At 36.6% G+C, this 23257-nt stretch overlaps 1 protein-coding gene across 1 annotated transcript in view; it reads right to left on the reverse strand.

The window, feature by feature from the left end:
• METTL25 (methyltransferase like 25) overlaps positions 1-23257 on the reverse strand; it is a 103656-nt gene that overhangs the window by 80007 nt on the left and 392 nt on the right. Inside the window, exons 2-3 of the mRNA XM_021689852.2 lie at positions 3842-4006; positions 3032-3138 (exon numbers count right to left, since the gene is read on the reverse strand). Coding sequence (XP_021545527.1) covers positions 3032-3138; positions 3842-4006 — 272 coding nt within the window. The remainder of the gene's footprint in view (positions 1-3031; positions 3139-3841; positions 4007-23257) is intronic.

Below are 23257 nucleotides of genomic sequence, written 5' to 3' on the forward strand. Positions count from 1 at the left end.
CAAAACAAAGTCTGATCATACCACTCCTCTTAGCAAAATCTCTCTTCAACTCTTTAATCTTATCTCTTCCTTACTAACCTCTTTTGTTATTGGGATTTATGCCGTAACTCTGAAAACTCTTCACATGCTCAGGTAGGAGCCAATTTCTGAAAAGAACCAGCTTGAATGTCTACAAAGACTATGGTTAAAAAAGGCAAAGACAGTGAAAATATCTGCTTTGTAACAGTTCTCAACACAGCAACCAGAGTGATGCAGTGTGTCCAACGGTTTCTCATCTCTTTCAGGATAAAAGCCCAAAATATCACAATGACCTCTAACACTCTACAACTTTATGACCTGCCTTCTACCACTCCAACCGCAGCTCCTACTGCTTTGCCCTTGCTCTCTCCAATGGAGCTGATCCGGCTTTCAGGCTGTTTCAAGAACACACCAGACATACTCCTATTCTAGGTCCACTGAGCATGTTATCCGTTCTACCTGGTAAGTTTTTTGTCCAGATATTCTAATGGGTAACTCTATTACCTCCTGAAGGAGGCCTTACTTCAAATGAGTTTAAAACGAGTTCTTACTTGTTCCTCCCTTTCTTAGCAACAGCTTTAATCTCCCATCTCTGAATTAGCTACTTCCTTTGCTTTTTATTTTTTCTCTTTAAAGTATACCAACACACACCAAAAAATATACGTATAATCACTTTATGATCTATCTTTCCCCATTAGAATATAAATGCCATGGGGCAAAGATATCATTAGTTTTGTTCATTACTGCATCCTCAGTATCTGTAATAGTGTGTGACACATGGTAGGAGCTAATGAAGTATCTGTTAAATGGATGCATGCATGCAGGTATGAATGAATGAACATATTTTGGAAATAAAAATTAAGAAGCCTTGGTAATGTGCGTGAGAGAGGCAAAGGTTTTTGGCATGTAGGGAGCAATGTAGCTGGGGCAAAAATGAATTCTGTTTTGTTTTCTTCTCTGGTGTCTATGGTCACTAGTAAAGTTAGGTATTTCAGAATCTGGGTTTCCATCTATCCCCATGAAATCTGTGCTTACTAAATCTGCATTTTAAAAGTAAAAGTTGTACACATATAATAGACCTTAAACTTTACTATTGTGAGATTCAAATACTGCTATAAAGTGATTTCAAGAGAATGACTTTAAGTCTTTAATTTAGGTTATTTCATTCCCTAAGAACAAGCCTCAGTGCTATAATCAAGTCCCCCGAAAGCAGGTCTAACATGATACACTAAAGTATTTCAAAATTTCTGACTTTAGAAATAAAATAATCTGCTGTGTGAATTTAAAGTTATTTATTACTTAATGTTTCATATAAATAAAGAATAAATGTAGTCTAAATGTAAAGTTATGAAGCACAATAATAAATAGCACTTATCTTAGTTTGGGTTATCACAGAGCACATTCTACAGCAAAGACTTAAGTATAAGCAAATTATTTGGGAGGGAAGTAGAAAACTGAAAAGGAGAAAGGAAGGCAGCCCAATAAAATCTGTGCTATTAAGAAAGATACCACTTGGGAGCTAGTGTACAACACATACCTCAGAATCATCCTACCTGAAATGGCTACATCAACTTTCATCAATCATTAATTCAAGGCTGTTCAAAGGGAAGAATTAATTTCCAGAACCTATATACAAGTAGTACTTTACTTTGGCAGCCAGAGAAAACCCACAGGGGAAAATGCAGATATTGCCAGGTAGAAGGCAGGCTGGCACACCATGAAATGTCCAAGAATATTTGGGTTAGGCATCCAATAGTATCTGCTATAACAGTGAACCTACCAGCCATCCTATGAATGAAAATGTATTTCCACTGCACTTAACTATGTTTTCCTTCCATATCTCATCTCACTGCTTCCTAGGCCAGAAGTAACAACTATTCTCAAATTATGATTCCCTTGCTTCTTTAATAGCTGTTTTGCATGCATTTTTTGCATTAAGAATATACCATTATTTTGCTTAAAAGCTTTAAAAAAATGGTACCATAAAATATGTAGTCTACTGTACACTTTAATTTTCCACTCAATTTTATGTTTCTAATATCCATCCATGTAATATGTATGGCAGTAGTTTATTACTGTGTAATTGCCCCTTTTACTCCAGCTGAGTATCACTGCCATGGTAAGCCTGTTACTGATCCATGTAGGTACCACTAGGTATGATACGTTAAATAAAAGGTTGAAAATTGCTGCCTTAGCTCTTCCCTCTAGCCCCTAACCTAGAGATCTACGCTGCCATAAGTGGCTCTGCATGCCTAGTCCAAGCTGTGACAGTTTTCTAATCATCCTCAAACTCTCCACAAGTCTGGAAGAGTCCATGAGAAAGATTCTAATGCCTAATAGAAACTGAAGGAGGGAAGATCCTCCACTAGCCCCATAGATGTTCTTGTAGAGATAAGAAATATAATTTACTATTTTTACAAGCCAGGGATAAGAAAAATAACTCACTATTTTTATAGGTCAATACAGGCAATCTCTGATTTTATTTTAACATCTGTTTTCAGACAATACTGCTTCACAAAAGCTACTTTTCACAACAGGAATGCACTGTGATTCTGACACTGTGAAAGAATCCAAGTCCTAAAACATAGTTCCTATAAAAAAAATTAAAAAAAAACAAAACAAAACATAGTTCCTTTGTGTTACTATAATGAGGCAGGTACCCCAGACCATAGCTTGGTAACCCAGGTTCTGAGAACACCCAGTGGCAAACAATTATGCAGAATGTCATTATCATAATGCTGCCTCAAGTTGGAAATTTATCAAAGATAATTTAAAAGAGTGAAATCTGTGGCAAAACATGAATAGTCATATCTTATTTTTAGTATAAATTTGTTATAATCATAGTGTATTGGGAAATGAGAGGACATATTTAAAGTGTCTGGCAAAACTAACATCAGCTATTATTTAATGACATTCAAAGGCTAGACAGTGATCATAGATAAGAATGTAAATGTATAACAAAAAAAAAAAGGCACTAATTTTAACACTTGAAAATACAAGGAAATTCTCTTACCTGCTTTATTCCATAGTAATCAGCAATACTGCTGATCAGCTCTGACATAGCCTGAACTTCATGAGATTTTTTCAAATTCATAAATTCATCTGGTTTCACATTTTCACCTGAACAAAAATAAAACAAAGTTAAAATACTGCTATTAAAGAAACAAAATGCAACAAAAAATCATCAATGTTCATGTTTTCTATAATTACATATGAAAATAATAAAGAGATTCCATTGTGCCTGCATGATAGATCTCTATTAGTTTAGCTGCTATGAATCAAAATTTGAATTAACAACATAAATAAGAAGACCCACAGAACATTATTTAAAAAAAAAAAAAATGTTCCTTGACAGGCGCCTGGGTGGCTCACTTGGTTAAGCGTCTGCCTTCGGCTCAAGTCATGATTCTGGAATCTTGGGATTGAGCCCCACATCGGGCTCCCTGCTCAGCAGGAAGCCTGCTTCTCCTTCTCCCTGCCCCCGGCTCGTGCTCTCTCTTGCTTTCTCTCTCTCTCAAATAAATAAAATCTTAAAATTAAAAAAATTAAAATGTTACTTGACACAAAAAAAACAATTATAAAGGAAAAGACTGATAACTGGACTAAAATGTAGGAAAAAAATGTGGAGATCTGTAACTAAGTTGTTCTGTATAACATGATGCATAAGAAAACCTACTCATCTAAGTATAAGCCAATCTATCAGTGCTCATGATAGAAGAGCACTGATAGAACAATAAATTAAGGACATGTTAGAAAGAATATATGAACATATATGAGCATTATGTTGCTTCTAATACTAAAAAAAACATACATACACACTTACCAGTTCTCTGTTTTTTATTTCCTCGAAGGGCTGTAAGCAACTGTTCAAAAGGAGTACATATTCCCAAATTTGGTACAGAATAAGATCTCACAGCCAGAGCAAAGGCCTCCACACTCACCAGCTTCTGGGAAGTCTCACAAAATATTTTGGGAAAATTGGTAATACCTAAAAAGACCAGGATAAAAAGAAATGTTAGCAATAACTAATTAATGCTAATTTGTGTGAGATTTAAAAAATAAATGAAAAACACTGGATCTTTACAAAAAATTATAATATTTCCATTTCAGTGTGAATTTTGACAATATCTCTAATGGTTCCATTGTTTTGTTATTTCAGCTATTAGCTATCTGTAGCAACCAGTTTTCTCTTAATAGTGTACACAATTATATATTTAAATTCTAAATTAAAATTTGGCCTTTTTTTCCTTCCAAAAGCCAAAAAAAAAAAGCAGCAGCAGCAAAATAAAAGTTTAAAATCCTGCTACACTGTAATGTGGTCATTAAATTTATGAATGGTCCTGGCTGACCTACAACTGGGAATTTAAAGGCAATCAGCGTGCACTACACTGTTATTCCCTGTGCAGACTGCATGTGGAACAACGGCAATGTCCCCAGTGGTATAAATGTTACTGTAAAAGAGTCCCTGCACCATTTGGACCATAAAGAATTGTGTGTGTGTGTGTGTGTGTGTGTGTATGCGTGTTCAAAGCACTGTCAATATGAGTTTTAAAAGTTGTCATGTTAAAATCAAGTGAAAACAGTTCATTCCCTTTCCCTGGTCAGTTTTAAGCCATATATTCTGTAAGTTTACTATAAGAACTATTGATGATTTCCAAATGCTCACTCATTAAGAAGAGTATGGTCAACTGTCATACCACAAACATCCGCTACCTCTCTTTGTGTGAGGATCATGTATCCTGTTGAACTCTGGTGTGGACACATCTCACCAAAGTGAACTATGCCATTTTCAGACAGAAGTTTTAAGAGAACTGGAGGATTCACTATGCTTTTTTTCCCCAGAACTGTAATCACTGAAGCATGTGTCAAGATGGAACCAGAGTCCTTGAGTGACTATGACATGGCCATCACTGCTGCCAAACCACTGTAGGCTGCAACATACAGGAAAAGTAAACTTCGTTCTTTTTAGTCACTGAGTTTTTAGGTTTATTACTGCAGCATAATCTTGCCTATTCTAATGAAACAGACAGAAACACATATGCACACTGATAGAGTTGCCTTTTTTTTGCTCAATTTCAGTTTTTTATGGCCATTTTTATATATTTAATTTATTTAAGACACTTACAAAAAGGGCATTCCAATGTGTCTGTAGTGATTTAAATAAACTCTTTGAATAGATCAGTCTAATTAAGTTCATTCATTGAAAATTACTTTTAATAATTTAAAAAAACCCATACATCCGGTGTTTAAATGAAATATTTAAAATGTTCACCTTACGGAAGAATGGTACAATCCAGGAAACAACTTTGGTTCTACCACAGAAACCAAACTATACACTATGAAGTCTATACTAACATAGCTGACCCTCCACAGTTACTTACAAAATTATAAAAATTCATTTTTTTTAAGATTTTATTTATTTGACAGACAGAGCACAGCAGAGGGAGAGAGAGGGAGAAGCAGGCTCCCTGCTGAGCAAGGAGCCCAATGTGGGACTCGATCCCAGGACCCTGGGATCATGACCCAGGCCGAAGGCAGCCGCTTAACCGACTGAACCACCCAGGCGTCCCTATAAAAATTAATTTAAACACAAAGAATAATTCCTAAATTTTTCAAGCAAATTTTCTAGCAAAAATTAAAAGAAGAAAACTGATGAAGGCTTGCAGAATTCTAAATAAGAACTACATGTTTAAGACAGTATCTTTTTAAAGCTAATATCTATTAAGTTGTTGGTGGTAATGTTTACCATGGGTTTTTTTTTTTTTTGAGAGAGAGAGAGAATGAGAGAGAGCAAGCACATGAGAGGGGGGAGGGTCAGAGGGAGAAGCAGACTCCCTGCCGAGCAGGGAGCCCGATGCGGGACTCAATCCAGGGACTCCAGGATCATGACCTGAGCCGAAGGCAGTCGCTTAACCAACTGAGCCACCCAGGCGCCCCAATGTTTACCATGTTAATTAATAAAAATAAAATTGGCAGAGACCTGTAACTTCCATTTCTGAATCAACTAATTAGAAATTTAAGCTCCAAAATCACTACAGTAAATTTATTTAAGATATATTTTGTGTATTATAAAGTTCTTTGGACATTTTACAAACTGAATTTACTAACGCAGACAAAAGTAATAAAACCCACATCAAAATATTTAGGCATGATACAGAGGGGAAAACTCAGTCAACTATTAAGTGAGACTCTCAAGTTTAAGGGCAGTCTCAACATCCCCAAGTTCCAGGGCAGCAATTTCTTTGAGTGTGATAGAATAAGAGTATTAAATCTCAAAGTGCAGAGAGACTATTACAGTAGTCAGTTATTGGACAATGTTGCCAACAGAAAGAAATGTGATGTTTCTGTTGGAAAAGTAAAGGTTCAAATCAACTTAACTATCCTACTGAAAATACTTGAAAAAATCCAAATCCAACCTGATCTAAATGTTGTTAATTTGCTTTTAAATACAGGCTTCACAGAAATTTCAGAAATCTGGAGATCTAAATTACAAAGTGTTATCTTTTCAACAATGCTTGCTTTTTTAAAAAAGGAGAGTGTTCTGATTCAGTCCATTAGTTTATGTCATTTAGGGCTATACGAGTTTATTTAGATAGTCTAGGATCTCTGAAAAAATCTTTCTGAATTACAGAAATATAGCTTCTGTACTTTCTTTGTTTTCAAGTGATCCAGCCTGTAACTTCCACTAGCAATTTTTAAACATTCAGAAAGAGGGGAGGGAGAGAGAGAGGCGCGTCATGTTATCTTTACTTCCACCTCTGAAATTGTATGTAAGAAAAGTTATGTGGCAATGGTAACAGTGTATGTAGTCCTCATAGTGCTTCTCTAGGAACTTGTAGAAGGAGTTTGGGTTCGGCAACTGGCAAAACAGAAACCACAGTGTTAACCAATATTTACTTAATTATTAATTAGCTGGATTTTTTTATACAGGGAAAGCTTTGTTTTTAAAATTTGTTGCCACTACACCGCCATATTAAGTGGCTTGATTATTTTGTAAATATCTCCCCCTACTGGAAGTACCTGTTCTGCTTGATTGCATGCTTTGTCTTTATGTACTCTTAGTTTTTGTACACCCTTGATCACTATCCCATAGAGGTTTCTTGTAATATGGGTTGATTGGGCATGAGAGCAAGAGGAGCAAAGAGGCAACGGAGAAGCTATTTTCTGTAAATATGAGATCAGGATATCTCTAGGTACCTTTTTTTTTTGAAAACAGCAGAGATCAATATACAAGGAAAGATAGAAAAGTTAGATATACATATTAATTATGAAAATCTCAAGGTAGAGAAATGAATAATAACACTTCAAAACTAAAAATAAAATAGAAAAAATCAACCAATATATTTACATTTTTAAAAGTTTCAAAAATAAATGTCTGTTATTTTATTTGAATGTTATCTAGCACTTTAAGGAAGACAGAATACTGCTAGGATTCATAACTCATTGAAATTATAACTCATTGAAATTATAACTAACAGTTATTGTGCATATGCTATATGCCAGGCACCGCACTCAATAGTTTATATTTAATGGAACAGTCTTATGAGGTGATTACATAGTGATCTTATCCCCATTTCCAGAGGAAGAAATCGAAACTTAGAGGCTACATGTTAGCCATGTTTGCACAGACTCCAGATGGGTGAACCAAGGCAGTGTTCAGCCTTTGCCTGTAATTCCCAAATTTGATTATTAGCATGCCACAGCAGTAAGCTCAGTGGGCAAGAAATGAAAACAGGAAAGACAGGAGTTAAAACCGCTAGGCAAGTGTATGACTGTCAGAATCAGGTCTACAAGAATTCCCTCTGGCACAGATCTATACCATGGTAATATCTTAAGATGGTTCATATTACTTTGTTCATGTTCTTAATTCTTTCACTTTATTTCCCTCAACACCTCCCGCTCTACCAGAAGTGATTTTAAGGTTTCAAGAAATTTAAAAAGTAATTTTTACACACAGAACAACTGACGTCTCTGAAAAAGAAATAAAAAGGCTTTATAATGAGATTTTGTTGTAGTATCTACTTCTATAAGTAAAGCAACCCAACTGCTTCATGCCCAGTTTTAAAGCAACAATACCTTCATATGGCAGGCACTCAGTAAGAGAGGAATGGATGAATGAAAGCAGTTCTTTAATATACTCACTACTGCAGCATCACCAGCTATACTAGGAGAAACAAATTCTAAGATTCTGTGGTGGTAGTGATCCCTGAGGCCAGCTGGAGGACTTCCATAGCACTGCTGAGCCTGTTAGAATGAAATCTCATCTCAGCCAATCATAAGGTGAGACGATTTAGAACATTTAGAATATGATACAAGATAAAATATAATTATGTGCTAAATTTTGAGGTTTAACCGTGTTATAGGAGTTAGGACAAAGGTCACTATTGCTATCACACAGCCTAGAACTGTCCCATGGCCCAGAATTTCAAGAAAAATCAATAGCGCCCTCTTAATAATAATCTTCAAAGGACATGGAAATGTATTATATTCACTTCTACATGAATATCCTACAGATGCCTCTAATTCAAAAGGTTCAAAATTGAAATGCACATTCTCATGCTCTCCAAACCTTTCCTTTCTCCTACTTCCTATCTTGTTTAATAATGTCCTTGCTCACTCGGTGCTGAAGTTAAGTCTTTACATTATCTTAAATGCTCCCTGTGCCCTCAGTCCACATATCCAGCCACCCATCTATCTTAATGTAAAAATGTCTTTCGTTGTGGAACTAACCACCCTCCTTCCCTGTGCCCCACTATCACTACCAGGGTTCAAACTCCATTAACTCTCACCAGTGCTACTGCAATAGCTTCACAGGTGATTTTTTTCTTACCAGTAAAACTCCCATAAGCACAATAAGTGCTCATAAGTGTTGGCTGAGTTGAATTGAACACGTTTTCTAAAACAGAAATTTCCTTGTTTTCAATGCAAATTTAATTGAACATTTTAAGGCTGTGACTTCCACAATGAATGACTTAGGCTTTAATCTTTTATACTTTTTTAGTAGACTTCAACCAAAAGGTAAAGTCTACCTTGTTGAACTTGAAAATTATAGATGGGATGCATTAAATTTTATGAATGTTTGAATATCTCTATAATCCTATCACTTATGTAAGGAAGAAAATAATATATATACTGCTACTTTTTTAAAATTAATTTCTAGCATCCAATTACATACTAGGAAACTTTTTGCCTATGCTACTTCAGAGTAATTTCAGGTTGCACATGAAATGAAACAATATGTCATTTCAACATGTAAACCATGCTCTTAGAAAGAATAAAGTAAAATTAACAAAGAATCAACATGCATGTTCTCACTGTGCTAATATTCACATCATATTGTATGTATAAAGTATACGTAACCATTTCAAAAGCATTTTCACATTTAATTACTTATAAAAATAAAAATAAAATTAAATATAGAAATAGGAGAATCTAACTACATATTTTAACTGTAGCAGACCATTTTCATAGTTTAATTTGAAGGAAAAGAAAAGTATCATACAAAGAAACAGCACTTTAGAAATTGATTTGGTAAATAAAAAGTAAACCTGATTAAAAGATAAATAATTCCAAGATGCTTACTATGTGCAAGGTAATAAATGAACCTGAATAAAGCTAATTTGAGATTCATTTATGGGATATGTGTCTTAACCATTTACAAAGCACACGGACACTAAGTGTTCAATGAGGATTCCAGGGGGCCCAGAAATTCCCAGGTAGAAGTCTGCTGAGGCCACACAATGGATGCGCTTCCTCAGGCCTCCATGCTTGTTTTTAACTCAGTCCGAGACCATCTATTCTCAGGTATTTTCATGGCTCACTCTCACTTCCTTTAGGTCTCTGCTCAAATGTCACTATTTCAGGGAAAATTTCTCCAATTCTGTTTAAAACTGCAACCCCATTCATCCCTTACCCTCTCTGATCTCTTAATTTTTTTCACAGTACTTATCACCATCTGACATAGCAAGTAAGATCCAAGAGGACAAGGATTTTTATTCATTACTGATTCCTCAGAACCTAGACTAACGCCTGCTACTTAGTAAGTACCCGATGAGTAAATGAGTACTTGAATGGGCAAGAACTAGCTTTGAATTGTGGTTCTCAGACCGTCTATCCCTGTGTAGCCATGAATAATTTATCTGCTCTAAGACTTGATTTATCTATAAAATAGGAGGAAAGTACATATTTTATAATGTTAAAGAATACAGACACACACATATACATGAATATATACACAAGTATTTAATGTAAGTACACACAGATGTGCACACGTGCATGCATACACACACACACATACATATCATCTTAATACAGAGCCTAGAACATAGTAGGCAACCCTCAAACCTTGAGTCCAAACTAAGTAACTGTGTATACTTAGGGCTTTGTCGGAATAGAAGGTTGAAAACACTCAATTATTTAGGCCCAGAATACCATATAGGCTACTATGGAAGAACCCAAAAGAAAGATCAATACATATACCCAGTTCCTAAATGAACCTGCTGGGAGAAAGGAGGTTTAGGGTCTGGTACTTGGGTGTAAGACCTCCATCATTAAAATGAAGGCACAACTAGGGACAGGTGAGCTGTAACTTGAGAAACGACATAGAAGTCCAAGAGCCAAACCTGGGTTCTACATTCTAGGTAGGATGACAGCAAGAATTACTCAATGTTGGGAGCCCAATGGTTAACACTAGGCACACTATCATAGGATCAGCTTTAAAGTATAGGAGAGAATTTTAATACTAATGATATTTCTCACAGGATTTTATATGAAATTTAATAGATAGGTTACAAGCTTGACTATGCCTTAAAGACCTGATGTCGAGTCTCAAGTTTTACTGTTCTAATTTTCTACTATCAAAAGTCTCTATTTTCAGAAAATAACCAAAACCAAGAGATAGAGTACTAGAAATCCAACAACTTCAAACCCCATTTAAAATAGAAGCATTTAAGAGTAATTAAAGTATTTGTAAATTTTAAATTTAAAAAAATCAATAAATTTTAAATTTAATAAATCAAGCATGATTTTTATTACCAAAATACAAAATTAATTCCAGATTGCAAAACTTTAAAAACTGATGTTATAATTGTAAAGGATACCTTAAAAATCAACCATAAGTGCTGTGAAATCCATCTGTTCTTCTCTTGTTCCTACCACAGACATCTCATTTCCTATTTTGACTGTCACTTCTAAACACCTCTATTGGTTCTACCACCCACAGTGCCTCAACCACGCCAGTATCGTACTAACATTACCACTGATCTCTTACAGAGAAGACAATATTTTTTTTCTATACATTGACTTGGACCTAGATTTCCAAGCCTTCAAAAATAGACTTTTCAGTTTATTTATTGTTTGAGGCAGGACACAAAGAACTTTTCTCCCAGGTAAAATGTAATTGTAAGCATAATTAATTACTAATAGGGCATTCTGAGAGAGTAAAATTAAGTCACAACTCTGTCTTAAAATTGTACTTTTTCTCATTATGCATTTCATTAATTTCAGCTTTCATATGCTATTGTTAGCTAAACTCTATTACTTACATTTCAACATTAATACAAAATAGATGTGTCTATTCTACTCTTAACTGAATTTAGTTATAATCATTTGCCAAGTAGAAGGAACATGCAAAAGGAATTTGCATTAAATATACACTTTTGTCTATCCAGTTCCTACCACACTTCCGGCAGATCTTATTCTTTACTTAATTTTTATAATGGTGCATATAATTAATAAAATCTAATTTTATTCTTTAGGGGTCATTATTCAAGGTGGCTACGAACAGTATAAAGAAATAAAATGCCAACCTAAACTTTAAAATTGCCATTTTGGTTTCAATAATTAAGAGGGAAGAACTGAGATTCAGTAACTGTCATGGGTGTTGCCTAGAGATAAGGGTCTGATAATCTATAGCTGCATCTGAAATGCAGCTTCCCCTAACAAAAGGAGGGACTGTTTTCAGCACTTGATACTATCCACAATAGCTAAATTACGGAAACAGCCCAAGTGTCCACTGACCAACAAATAGACAAAGAAGATGTGGTGTATAAATGCAATAGAATATTATTCAGCCATCAAAAAGAACGAAATCTGGTCATTTGCCACAACATGGATAGAGCTAGGGAGCATCATGCTAAGCAAAACAAGACAGTCAGAGAAAGACAAATACCATATGATTTCATTCGCATGTGGAATTTAAGAAATAAAACAAATGAGCAAAGGGGGAAAAAAAAGAGAGAGAGAGGCAAACCAAGAAACAGACTATAGAGAATAAACTGATGGTTACTGGGGGGGGTGGGGGATAGGTGATGGGGATTAAGGAGGGCACTTGTGATGAGCACCAGGTGATATATGAAAATGTTGAATCACTATATTGTACACCTGATATAATATTACACTGAATGTTAACTAACTGTAATTTAAATAAAAACTGAAAAAAGGGAAAAAAATAAACTTACAAAAGGAATAAAGACAGACTATACAAACTGAAAAAAAAGATTAAATGAATGTTTGCAAATATATAAATAGCTCATAATAAGGAACAAAAAGTTACAAGAAAAAACGAAGAATGAGCACAAGTGTTGGTCTAAATCAAGAAGAATTCAAAGAGCTTTGTAGTACTAGTAACATTTTCAACCAGTGATTCTTACCTTGAGGTCTAAGAGTTAAAGAAGCCTATGAATCACCTAAAGCTGTACGTAGTTTTGTGTCTATTTATGAACATGGATACCATTTTGTGTTTTTTTTGAGGAAGAGGTTCTATAGCATTTATTTAATACAGCCTTTTAATAGGATAGGATTTGTGACCTGAAAGATTAAGAATCACTGTATTTTACTAATTTTTCACCTTGTATATTGCCAAACGTTAATATTATAACATGCAATTCAACCAAATATTTTTCCTCTGGCTTCCAGAGATCGTTTTAAATGTTCAAAACATGAAAACCAAGTAGTGACTACCAAAACAACCTAGGATTATTCTTTCTTTCCTATTGGCAGAGAGCTATTAATTCTTTTTTTAAGATTTTATTTATTTATTTGACAGAGAAAGAGTGAGAGAGCACAAGCAAGGGAGTGGCAGAGGGAGAGGGAGAAGCAGGCTCCCCTCTGAGCAGGGAGCCCCGATGCGGGGCTCAATCCCAGGACCCTGGGATCATGACCTGAGTCAAAGGAAGACACCCAACTGACTGAGCCACACCAGGTGCCCCAAGAGCTATTAATTCTTACATAAATTTTATATTTTTGAAGTTAATCTAACTTTGAAAAGATATGCTTTTCCTCTCTAGCATTTTTTTTAAAGATTTATTTTTTTATTTTTTTTATTTATTTGACAGAGAGAGACACAGCAAGAGAGGGAACACAAGCAGGGGGAGTGGGAAAGGGAGAAGCAGGCTTCCTGCCGAGCGGGGAGCCCGATGCAGGGCTCGATCCCAGGACCCTGGGATCATGACTTGTGCTGAAGGCAGACACTTAACGACTGAGCCACCCAGGCGCCCCTTCAGTATTTTTATTATTAAGCAAAACCTCAGTGTTGATGGTCAAAGTTTCTAGGCTAGCTTTTTTAGATAATGCCCATCTAAGCAAAACAAATAATTTAAGGTACCAAAACATATCGGTCAGTCTGTTCCATTTGACAAAATATATGTTATTAATAATAAATGGTTTTAGGGCACCTAGGTGGCTTAGTCATTAAGCGTCTGCCTTCGGCTCAGGTCATGATCCCAGGGTCCTGGGATCGAGGCCCGCATCAGGCTCCCCACTCGGCGGGAAGCCTGCTTCTCCCTCTCCCACTCCCTCTGCTTATGTTCCCTCTCTTGCTGTGTCTCTCTCTGTCAAATAAATAAATAAAATCTTTAAAAAATAATAAAATAATAAATGGTTTTAAATAAATTTGCACCATCTAAATTTAAATCTCTAATGAAAAAGGCAAAATTGTTGCTTGTTTGCACAGTCCCAGAGACATTTCAAGTGATACATACCACCACCTGATCCAGGAGAAGAATGAACCACATATTTTATTTTTTGACAAAAAAATAAGTGAACTTAAGCCAAATGCACATACTAAGTGAACAGGGTGGGGTGGTAATGGCAAGGAAGACTGAAAAGAGCTAACAGAAGTAGAAGTAATTTGGGGCACCAGGGTGGGTTAGTCGGTTAAGTGCCCAATTCTTGATTTCCACTCAGGTCATGATATCAGGGTTTTAAGATCAAGCCCTACATGGGCTCCATGCTGGGCATGAAACCTGTTTAAAATTCTCTCTCTCTCCCTCTCCTTCTGCCCCTCCCACTTCTCTTGCCCTCTCTTAAAAAAAAAAAAAAAAAAAGTAGAAATAATTTATACATTTTAAGTTTGTCTGATTAAAAGTGGCCCTTCTCCTGGGGCACCTGGGTGGCTCAGCTGGTTAAGCATCTGCCTTTGGCTCAGGTCATGAACCCAGGGTCCTGGGATCAAGCTCCACACCGGGCTCTCTGCTCAGCGGGGAGCCTGCTTCTCCCTCTCCCTCTGCCTGCCTCGTTCTCTCTGTCAAATAAATAAATAAAATTTAAAAAATAAATAATAACATATGTATTATATTATATATAATAATTATATATTATAACATCTAGATAGATAAAGCATTTCCTTGGGCAATGCTTAGAACATAAGATTTTCATAGATCACTTAGTCTAGGAAGTATAATACTATAATTCTCAGACTATATCAAATGGGAAGAAACTAGAATAGAATTTTGCTTAGAAAGAAAAACATTCATCTTTCCATTTTGTTTTGTACTACAATTACTGATGTCTTTTCTCTCTTATTCAAATGTGATTTTTTTAAAGACAGAGGTTATGCCCAGTTCACTTTTGTATTCAACCACAACACCTAGCCTCGTGTTATACTAAGAAAATGTTAAGTAATCTCTGCAAAAATAAATTAGGATATAAAAATAATCCTGCTCCCAAAAGTTGTAAGGCTTAGAGACTATTGACCTATTCTTAACTCTAATGACCACAGCAAATTTTGAAGAATACTGAACTTGTAGAGATGATAGAAGCAATGCTCAAGGATTGCTTATCTCTTCCTGTTACCTCTCAACTATCAGTAGGGTTAAATTTGTTTCAATCAACATCTGTTCCTTATATCCTAGAGAAGTGATAATTTATACTATTCAAATAAAACATGCAAACTAATTCTAAAAATGTAAGGTGGTAGTTAAATGACTGAAGAGCAATGAATGTGAAATCTTAAATCTTAATTATCTCTATTTGGGAGACCTTAAATACAATATATTTGAAACTAAATGCATTACTTCCCCAAAGAGCTCCATCTCCCAATTTTCCTAATTTTGTCAATGGTACATTCATCGTTATTCTTCAAAACATTTCCAAAATCAAAATCTTGGACTTATATTTGATTTTTCCATTTCCTTAAACCCTATATAAATATCAGTCACCAAGAACTACCAATTTTCTCTGTACAAATTCTTTTAAAACTATCACTTCCTTTGCATTTCCATTGCCATCATCTTGCCCCAGGTCCATACTTCAACTCTACAGACTATCACAAAAGTGAGAGTGTCCCATGGAAGAATGATTCCAAATAATTTAACAGACTAGTGTCCAAAAACTGGCTGCAATATGTTTTTCTGACTTTATTTTTAGCTATTTAAAAATTTATGAATGTTCTGCTCTCTGTTCCTGTCTCCAAATATGTTTTATAGTTTTCATCTTTGCCCTTTTGTTTATACTGCTCTACCTATTGGAATGCCCATGTACTCTATACTCAGCTATATTAAATTTAACAAACATACAATGAGAACCTACTATGTGGTGCTCACCATATGCTAGAGACCAGAACTCACATACCAGGAATGTCAAAAGAAGCAAATCATTCTAACTCAATGTGCTAAGTGCTCTAATAAAGGTAGAAATAAAATAATATACAAATAACTAGTTTTGTTATTAATTTAGTATAACTTGATCTGAGCTTTGAGAGAAGATGAAAAATAAGTGGACAGTTACAAAATATTTGGGGCAAAGAGGATTGCATGAACAAAATGAGGGAAGGGGAAAATACAAGGCATGTTAAGGGAATAAGGCAGCAAAAGTATAAGGTATTTGGGAACAGCAGAAGAAGTGCTGTTAATACTATACGACTGCCTTCTACTCCATCCCTTCAACTTTGGTTGAAGATATACCTTAAAAGTGAGAACTGACATCAAATTATTTCAGCCATTTTCATAATTAAGGTTGATCTGGAGTCAGATCATGTGGGCAGTTCAAAAATCTATTAACTTAGCTGACCCAATTATGACTGGTCATATGCTTTTTCATCTCAAGATTCAGGTTGACCCAGGCCCTCAACACGATCATGGGTTTAACACCAGGGACTAACAAGGTCTGGAGATAAAAATTTTAAATCATTACATTCCACAGGACTTGACAACAGGAGAAGCAACCTGAGATAACTTTTAGCCAAGTGATCCATACTATTTTTGGTTGCTGGTCTCCTTCAAGAACGTGAAACAAACTCTTGAATTCATTTTCAGGGGATACAAGGAAACTGACTGGAGGCCACAAACCAAGAGCCATAATCTCTAGTACTTTGGAGGGTCAGGGAAATTCAGATGGTGATGCTAGCTAGGGGATGAGGATACCCTTGAGGTTATAAAAGGAGCTATTTGCCACACAGAGATATGCAACAAAACAGCCAGATCTTCTGATTTTTATTCCAAGAAAAGCTACAATTCCAGATATATGTGTGTGTGTGTGTATGTGTATGCATATGCATATGTTAAATCTGTCAATTTTGAAATCTTGGCTGGAAAAAAAAAAACATTTAACATTTATCAGTCATGTAAGACATGTCGACAAGCCACATGAGACTGGGGGCAGCTATTTTCCACCTCAGTCACTGAGGAACACCCTAGGCGGTTACTTCTTAGATGAGGAAACTAAGGCCGACAGTTAAATGTCTGTGCAAGATACACAGCTAATCAGATTCAGTGATGGATTATCCAGGTCTTCTGACTCTGGGCCCAGTCTGCCCCTATCTGAGGGGAGTAGAATATAGAGAGTATTACTAATATTTATTAAATGCCTACTCACATGGTAGGTTTTAACATCTATCTCATTTACTTTTACATAGCCCTTACAGGGCTATGATTCCCATTTCTCAAATAAGAAAACTAAGGCTCCAAAGCTGAACAACTTGCACAAGATAATACAGTAGTAAAGTATCGGAGCCAGGATTCAAAATTAAATGTAATGACCACAAAACCCATATTTTTTCTATGCTGCCTCCTATTTGCTTACATTAACAGCCGAGGCTCCAGCTGGAGAGGAGATAGTGGATAAGGCCAAAAGGTGAAGGACTTTATTTTACAGGAAATGCAGACCTATGGATGGCTTTTGAGCAGAGGAATGATGGGACCAGAAGTATGATTCTGGAAGATAACCGGAGAGCAGTCTGAATGGAGAAGCAACTGAAATATAGAGTCTGAAGGCAAGAATAACAGCTCAAAGTTATTGCTAAAATTCTGCTGCAAGATTTAAAAAGGAGGGAACTGAACTATTTGCTATGGGAATGGGAGGCAGCAGATGCAAGAGAAACTGAGGGAGAAGAGTTGACAGATTATGAGCTCAAATAGCAGGAAGACTATTAATGCCATTTATAGAGACGCTCTTTAACCACTGAGGTGATGAGGTCAAAAAACAAAAACGAATGCAGACCCTACCAGTTATGAAGCCATGCAGGCAAGCAGGGTGTTTTTGTAAACCAGGAAAAGAGTCTAAATCATGATAAGCCATAAAGATAGGTTACCATAATTGCAAGCTTCCGGTGAAAGGGTAATGACAAAATTTAAATAAACAACAACATAAAATGAATATCTAAACACATAGAAGGAACTCAAATTTATTCTGACTGGCTAAAGATAAGCATAATTTAAGTAGAATGAGGGGAAAAAATGCCATAGATGAGAGGAATCTTCATGAACTTTGTTTTACTGAGCATCTTAATAATGGAAAGATATAGGAGTGGGGAATCAAAACTTGGGGAGGATACACTGAAAACTGGAATATAAATTCAAGTTCTAAATGATATCATCTAAAAGGAACAATCTGAAAGCACTTTCTATACATCAAATAAACAAAATATGATAACAAATTATTCTGGGTTCCCAGACTTGCTTGCTTTGTTACTCTCCCTTACTTACAATTACAGTAGCAACCCAGGAACAGAGCTGACACTTGCCACTATCTTATGGTGTCTTATCATTTCCACACTTGAAGTCTCCTAAAAAGATCCAGAAAAACTGAAAAAGGGAAAATAGAGTTCAGGAAAATACATTAGGAGAGTGAATGAATAAAGTTGAATACAACAGAGTAAAACAGATGACACTAATTATTTCTCTGTTGTTTTCATTCTGTATTTCAAACACATTTTCTGGCTTCATGTGTTTTGAATTAAACGTTAGCACAATGTCAATACACCACAATCACCACCATCACCACCAACAACAAAAACTACTTAGGATGGCCAAGAAGCAATGTAATCTATTAAGATGCAATAAAATTAATTTAAGAGAAAGCTCAACAAAATAATAACCTATCATAGGCATACACTTTCTGCGTTGTTCAATTAAAATGATAGTAAATTAATTATACAGATGCTCACCAAAAAGGAACCAATTCTAAACATTTACTCAGCATCCAATCCTGGTAAGGGTCATTTGAGTGACAATAATAAGAAACAGGAGAAGTAGCATATGGCCTCAAGAAGCTGGAAGAAGGGAGTCAAGAGAGGCCCTGGAGGCTCAGGCTGGGTCTTAGAGCAGCCCTGGGCTTTGGCAGTCACCAAGGATGGCTTGCAGGTATAGAAACTGGATTTCCTGAGAGCCGAAGAGGTTTTCCACAACAGATTCTAAACAAAGTTACAAAAAATTGAAATACAAATTTATTAATATACATTGAGAAATATATTTATAATAATAACCCATATCATTCATTTGCTAGGACAGTCTCCTAATTTTAAAATTACAATTAGAATAAAGACAGATATTCTTAAAATTTTAATCAAGCTGGATAACTGGTTGTCTCTGTATTCTAGATCTACTTCTACTTCATAAAACATTTTGGCTACCCTAACTCAGACTATCATTTTTCTCTGTTTTTTAGAAGAATTTTGTAGACTTTATGAAGACCAATAAATTTCTGAAGATCAAGGGATGATTCATTTGAGAATGTTACAGATTTATATACCTAGTTATTACTTCCTAAAGACACAGCCTTGTTCCCTTGAAGGGGGTATAACAAAATCTTACCTCTGAGATGAGATACAAGAAACCCCTCTGTCCTACCAGCAAAGCATTTAGAAGCCATCTCTGGTGGTTTTTTCCTGCAGATGGTTAATCTCACCTATTTACGTAACGACTTTCAGAAATTTTAACCTGAAATGATGCCTGTCTTGATTTTACCTTCAAATTCTCAGGGTATCTTGTTATAATTTGCAATGTACTAAAAGAAGTATGACCTTTTCACATAGGGAAAAAAATAATTACTGATTTCTATCTCCTCAAATTAAAATACTTGGAACAAATCATATATAAACAACAATAATAAACATAGTATAGACAGAGATCACACCAGAAATAATAGCTGTCTAGTTCAGTATCACATTTCAAGGGGTACCTTCAGTAACACTCATTATAGTTCTATGCTTCACTTCATTCACTGGTTTTTTTTGAACATTTTTTTATTTAAATTCAGTTAATTAACATATAATACATTATTGGTTTCAGAGGTACAGGCCTGAGATTCATCAGTCATTTAATACCTGGTACTCATTACAACACATGCCCTCCTAATGTCCATCACCCAGTTACCCCATCCCCCACCTCCTCCCCTCCAGCAAACCTCAGTTTGTTTCCTATGATTAAGAGTCTCTCATGTTTGTCTCCCTCTCTGGTTTCATCTTGTTTTATTTTTCCCCCTCTTCCCCTATGATCTTCTGTTTATTTCTTAAATTCCACATATCAGTGATATCACTTTATTCATTCTTTAAGAATCATTTACTTTCCTCATCTCTATGCCAGAATCTGTTCAAGGTGCTAAGAATACAACAATGAAAAAAGCAAACACAGCACTTTGGTGTATACGGCTAAAGATGTAGTTGCAACTACAGACAAGCCAGTTGACAATGACAACAGTGTGACATCTGTTAATATGGCAGAGAACAGACGTTGTTACAGGGGGCATATACATTTCCAGAAGTTCCTGACAATTTATGTCTTTCAAGGAAAGACACCATCACCACTGTAAGTATCATCACCATGATCATCATCGTCATTTACAGCCACAATTTACTGTGCCCATGCCATATTCCCAGATCTACATTGGGTGCGATAGTACATCATCTTTAATCTTGACTACAGCTCTGCAAAACAGGTAAAATTTTATTTCTGAAAAAGCAAAAAAAAAATCAGCTGTGACAGATAGATGTCAGCTTATAACTGCCTTGGCACTGACATACAGGTCACAGTCTTCCCTACTGAATATGAAAAATATCACAGTACACCAATATCAGCCAAGGTCTGTGGCCATGACTGCTCCATTATCATGTCTGAGCATGGACAAAAACAAGTCAAGATGTTGGCTGGGCTGCTGCAGTTGCTGAAGGCTTGACTGAGGCTGGTGGCTTTGCCTCCATGATATCTCACATTGGTGGCTAGTTGGTGCTGGGGTTAATGAGCTCCTAGTAACTCATTTTTTTCCCCCTGGGTCACATTATTCTTCAATTCTGTGAACATAGCTACTTAAATCCAACATCGGGGCTCACTTGGAATCAGTTTATCCTAAGTATGAATCACACTTTGTTTCTTTGCACATCTAGTAGTTTTGGGTTAAAAAGCAGAATTGCAGATAATTTGTTGTAGTGAATCCATTTTGTTTTCTAAGGGTTTTGTTGTAGTTGAAATTAATCCGTCTGGACTCAAACTGTGAAATCTATCTCCCATCAGTGTGAAGCGCTGATGTGTCTCTGCTCAATTACCAATTTACTAGCCTGCCCCCAGAGGGGATCCCTGAACCTGTGCAGTTCAGCAGTCAGACAAGGATTTGGGTAGATTTTATAGTCAGATTGCAGGTCACAGAGGGTGACCTCTCTGTGGTTACCTTTGTTTCCAGGATTCCCCAGCCCAAATTTCCACTTGCTCTACAAGCCTTGAATTCTTTCCTTAAATACATGAATTCACTCAGGCTCCTGATTTTTGCCACCCACGCTGTGTACACTCTGGGAAACATGCTCTGTCAAAGGTGCAGTAAAATTGCAAATCTCGCCAGAAGCTCTCTCTCAAAGGTTCACTATCCCCTTAGTTTTGCCAGCAATAATGCTGGACTCTGCATGTGGCCATGCATGTGACCTCTAAACTTAGAAGTCATCCAGGGCAGAGCTTACATTTTAGATCTCAGCCCTTTCTGTGGCTGTCCTGCTTCCAGAATATACACCTTAAATTTCCATCTGCTCTATCTCTGAACTTTGTATTACTACCATGATCTGGTAAGGATGCAGCTTTCCACTGCCAGATCTCGCGGGGCTTGGAGCACAAAAGAAAGCAAGAAAGCCATTAACTCCCAGTTCTTACCCAATCAGTAGACACCTTCTACGGTAAATTCTTATCACCTACCTTTGGTCATCTTCCAGAACCTTCCAGTAGTTGTTTCCTTTTTTAATAATCTGGCCACTGTTTATCACTATTACCTGCTAGAGAAACTATCTGACTTCTTCAAGTTGCCATTACGTGAAGTTATGTTATTAGCCTCACATCCTGTCTTCCTGCTTCCACCCTCCCCTTCTGAAAGCCTCTTCTCCACACAGAAGCCAGAGTCATACCTTTAAAACATAAATCACGTATCACACCCCCACAAAATCCTTGAAGAGCATTACAATCTGCTCAGAGTAAAGGTCAAACCCTCATATGGCCTGCAAAGCCCTATATAAAGTTGCCCCCCTCCCCTTGGGGCGCCTGGATGGCTCAGTCGTTAAGCATCTGCCTTCAGCTCAGGTCATGATCCCAGGGTCCTGGGATCGAGCCCCACGTCGGGCTCCCTGCTCAGTGGGAAGCCTGCTTCTCCCTCTCCCACTCCCCCTGCTTGTGTTCCCTCTCTCGCTGTGTCTCTGTCAAATAAATAAATAGAATCTTTTAAAAAATAAATAAATAAAGTTGCCCCAGACCACCTCTCAAACCTTATCTCTTAGCAGTCTCCCCTGGACCATTCTCCTGTGCGTCCAAAACACCCAGCACACTTCAGCTTGCCCTTCACTTGGCCTAAAACACCTCCACAAATAGGGGAAAACAGAACCCGTCTTGCAAGGCTGCTATATGTAAAAATGTTAAATGTTGAAAAAGAAAATATACAAGAAAATATTTAGCACACTGCAGGGTAAATAATATCAAATAATATTATTATTAGGCTATATAAACAATTTAATTCTTCCATTGTGTGAAACCCCATATGAAAGTCTTCGGCTTCATATTTAATTGTAGTTTCCTTTCTTTTTTGGGAAGCTACCACGAGTCATTTGCACATAGCAGATACTTTATAACAGTTTCAAGTGAACTAGTACATATTCCAGTTCTTCACTACTACCATCCTAATCCCTGATACAATCATCTCTTTCTTGTACTACTGAAAAACCTTCTAACCGGCCTCAGTTGCTGCTCCATTAGTCTGTTCTTCAAATAACCAAATAACTATTAAAATTATTTTTTCAAATGTGAGATTAAGTCCTTCCAAATGTTTCCCATCACACTGATCACACCTGCCATTTCCAGGGCCTGGCTCTAACCACTCATACTTTCCTCCTGAACCTCAACCAGCCCCGCTCTTCCGTGCCTCTGCGGTTCCCAGAGCCTGAATTCCTTTCCTGTGGCTCACGGCAGGCTGGCGCCTTCTCATGCTTCTGCCCACCTAAATTAAAGCAGCCTCCTCACACAATCGCTACCACGTTTAACTGTTTTTATTTTTTCTTGGCCATTATCAATATTTGAAATTATTTTGGTGTGTTTCATTAAGTGTTGATTTATCTTCCGCCTTGTTCTGCTTGTTTCCCTCCAGTCAAGAAACTGTCCAATTACTCAAAGAAACGCCCCTGCGCGATTTCCTGTTCTCTTTAAATTGGGAAATACACAGGGACCCAAGGACAGAGAATCCGGAAGAACGTCCCAGGCCCATCCCGCCACGAACCTGACTCTAC

The sequence above is a fragment of the Neomonachus schauinslandi genome, chromosome 5, assembly GCF_002201575.2.
Source record: "Neomonachus schauinslandi chromosome 5, ASM220157v2, whole genome shotgun sequence".
NCBI classification, from domain to species: Eukaryota; Metazoa; Chordata; class Mammalia; order Carnivora; family Phocidae; genus Neomonachus; species Neomonachus schauinslandi.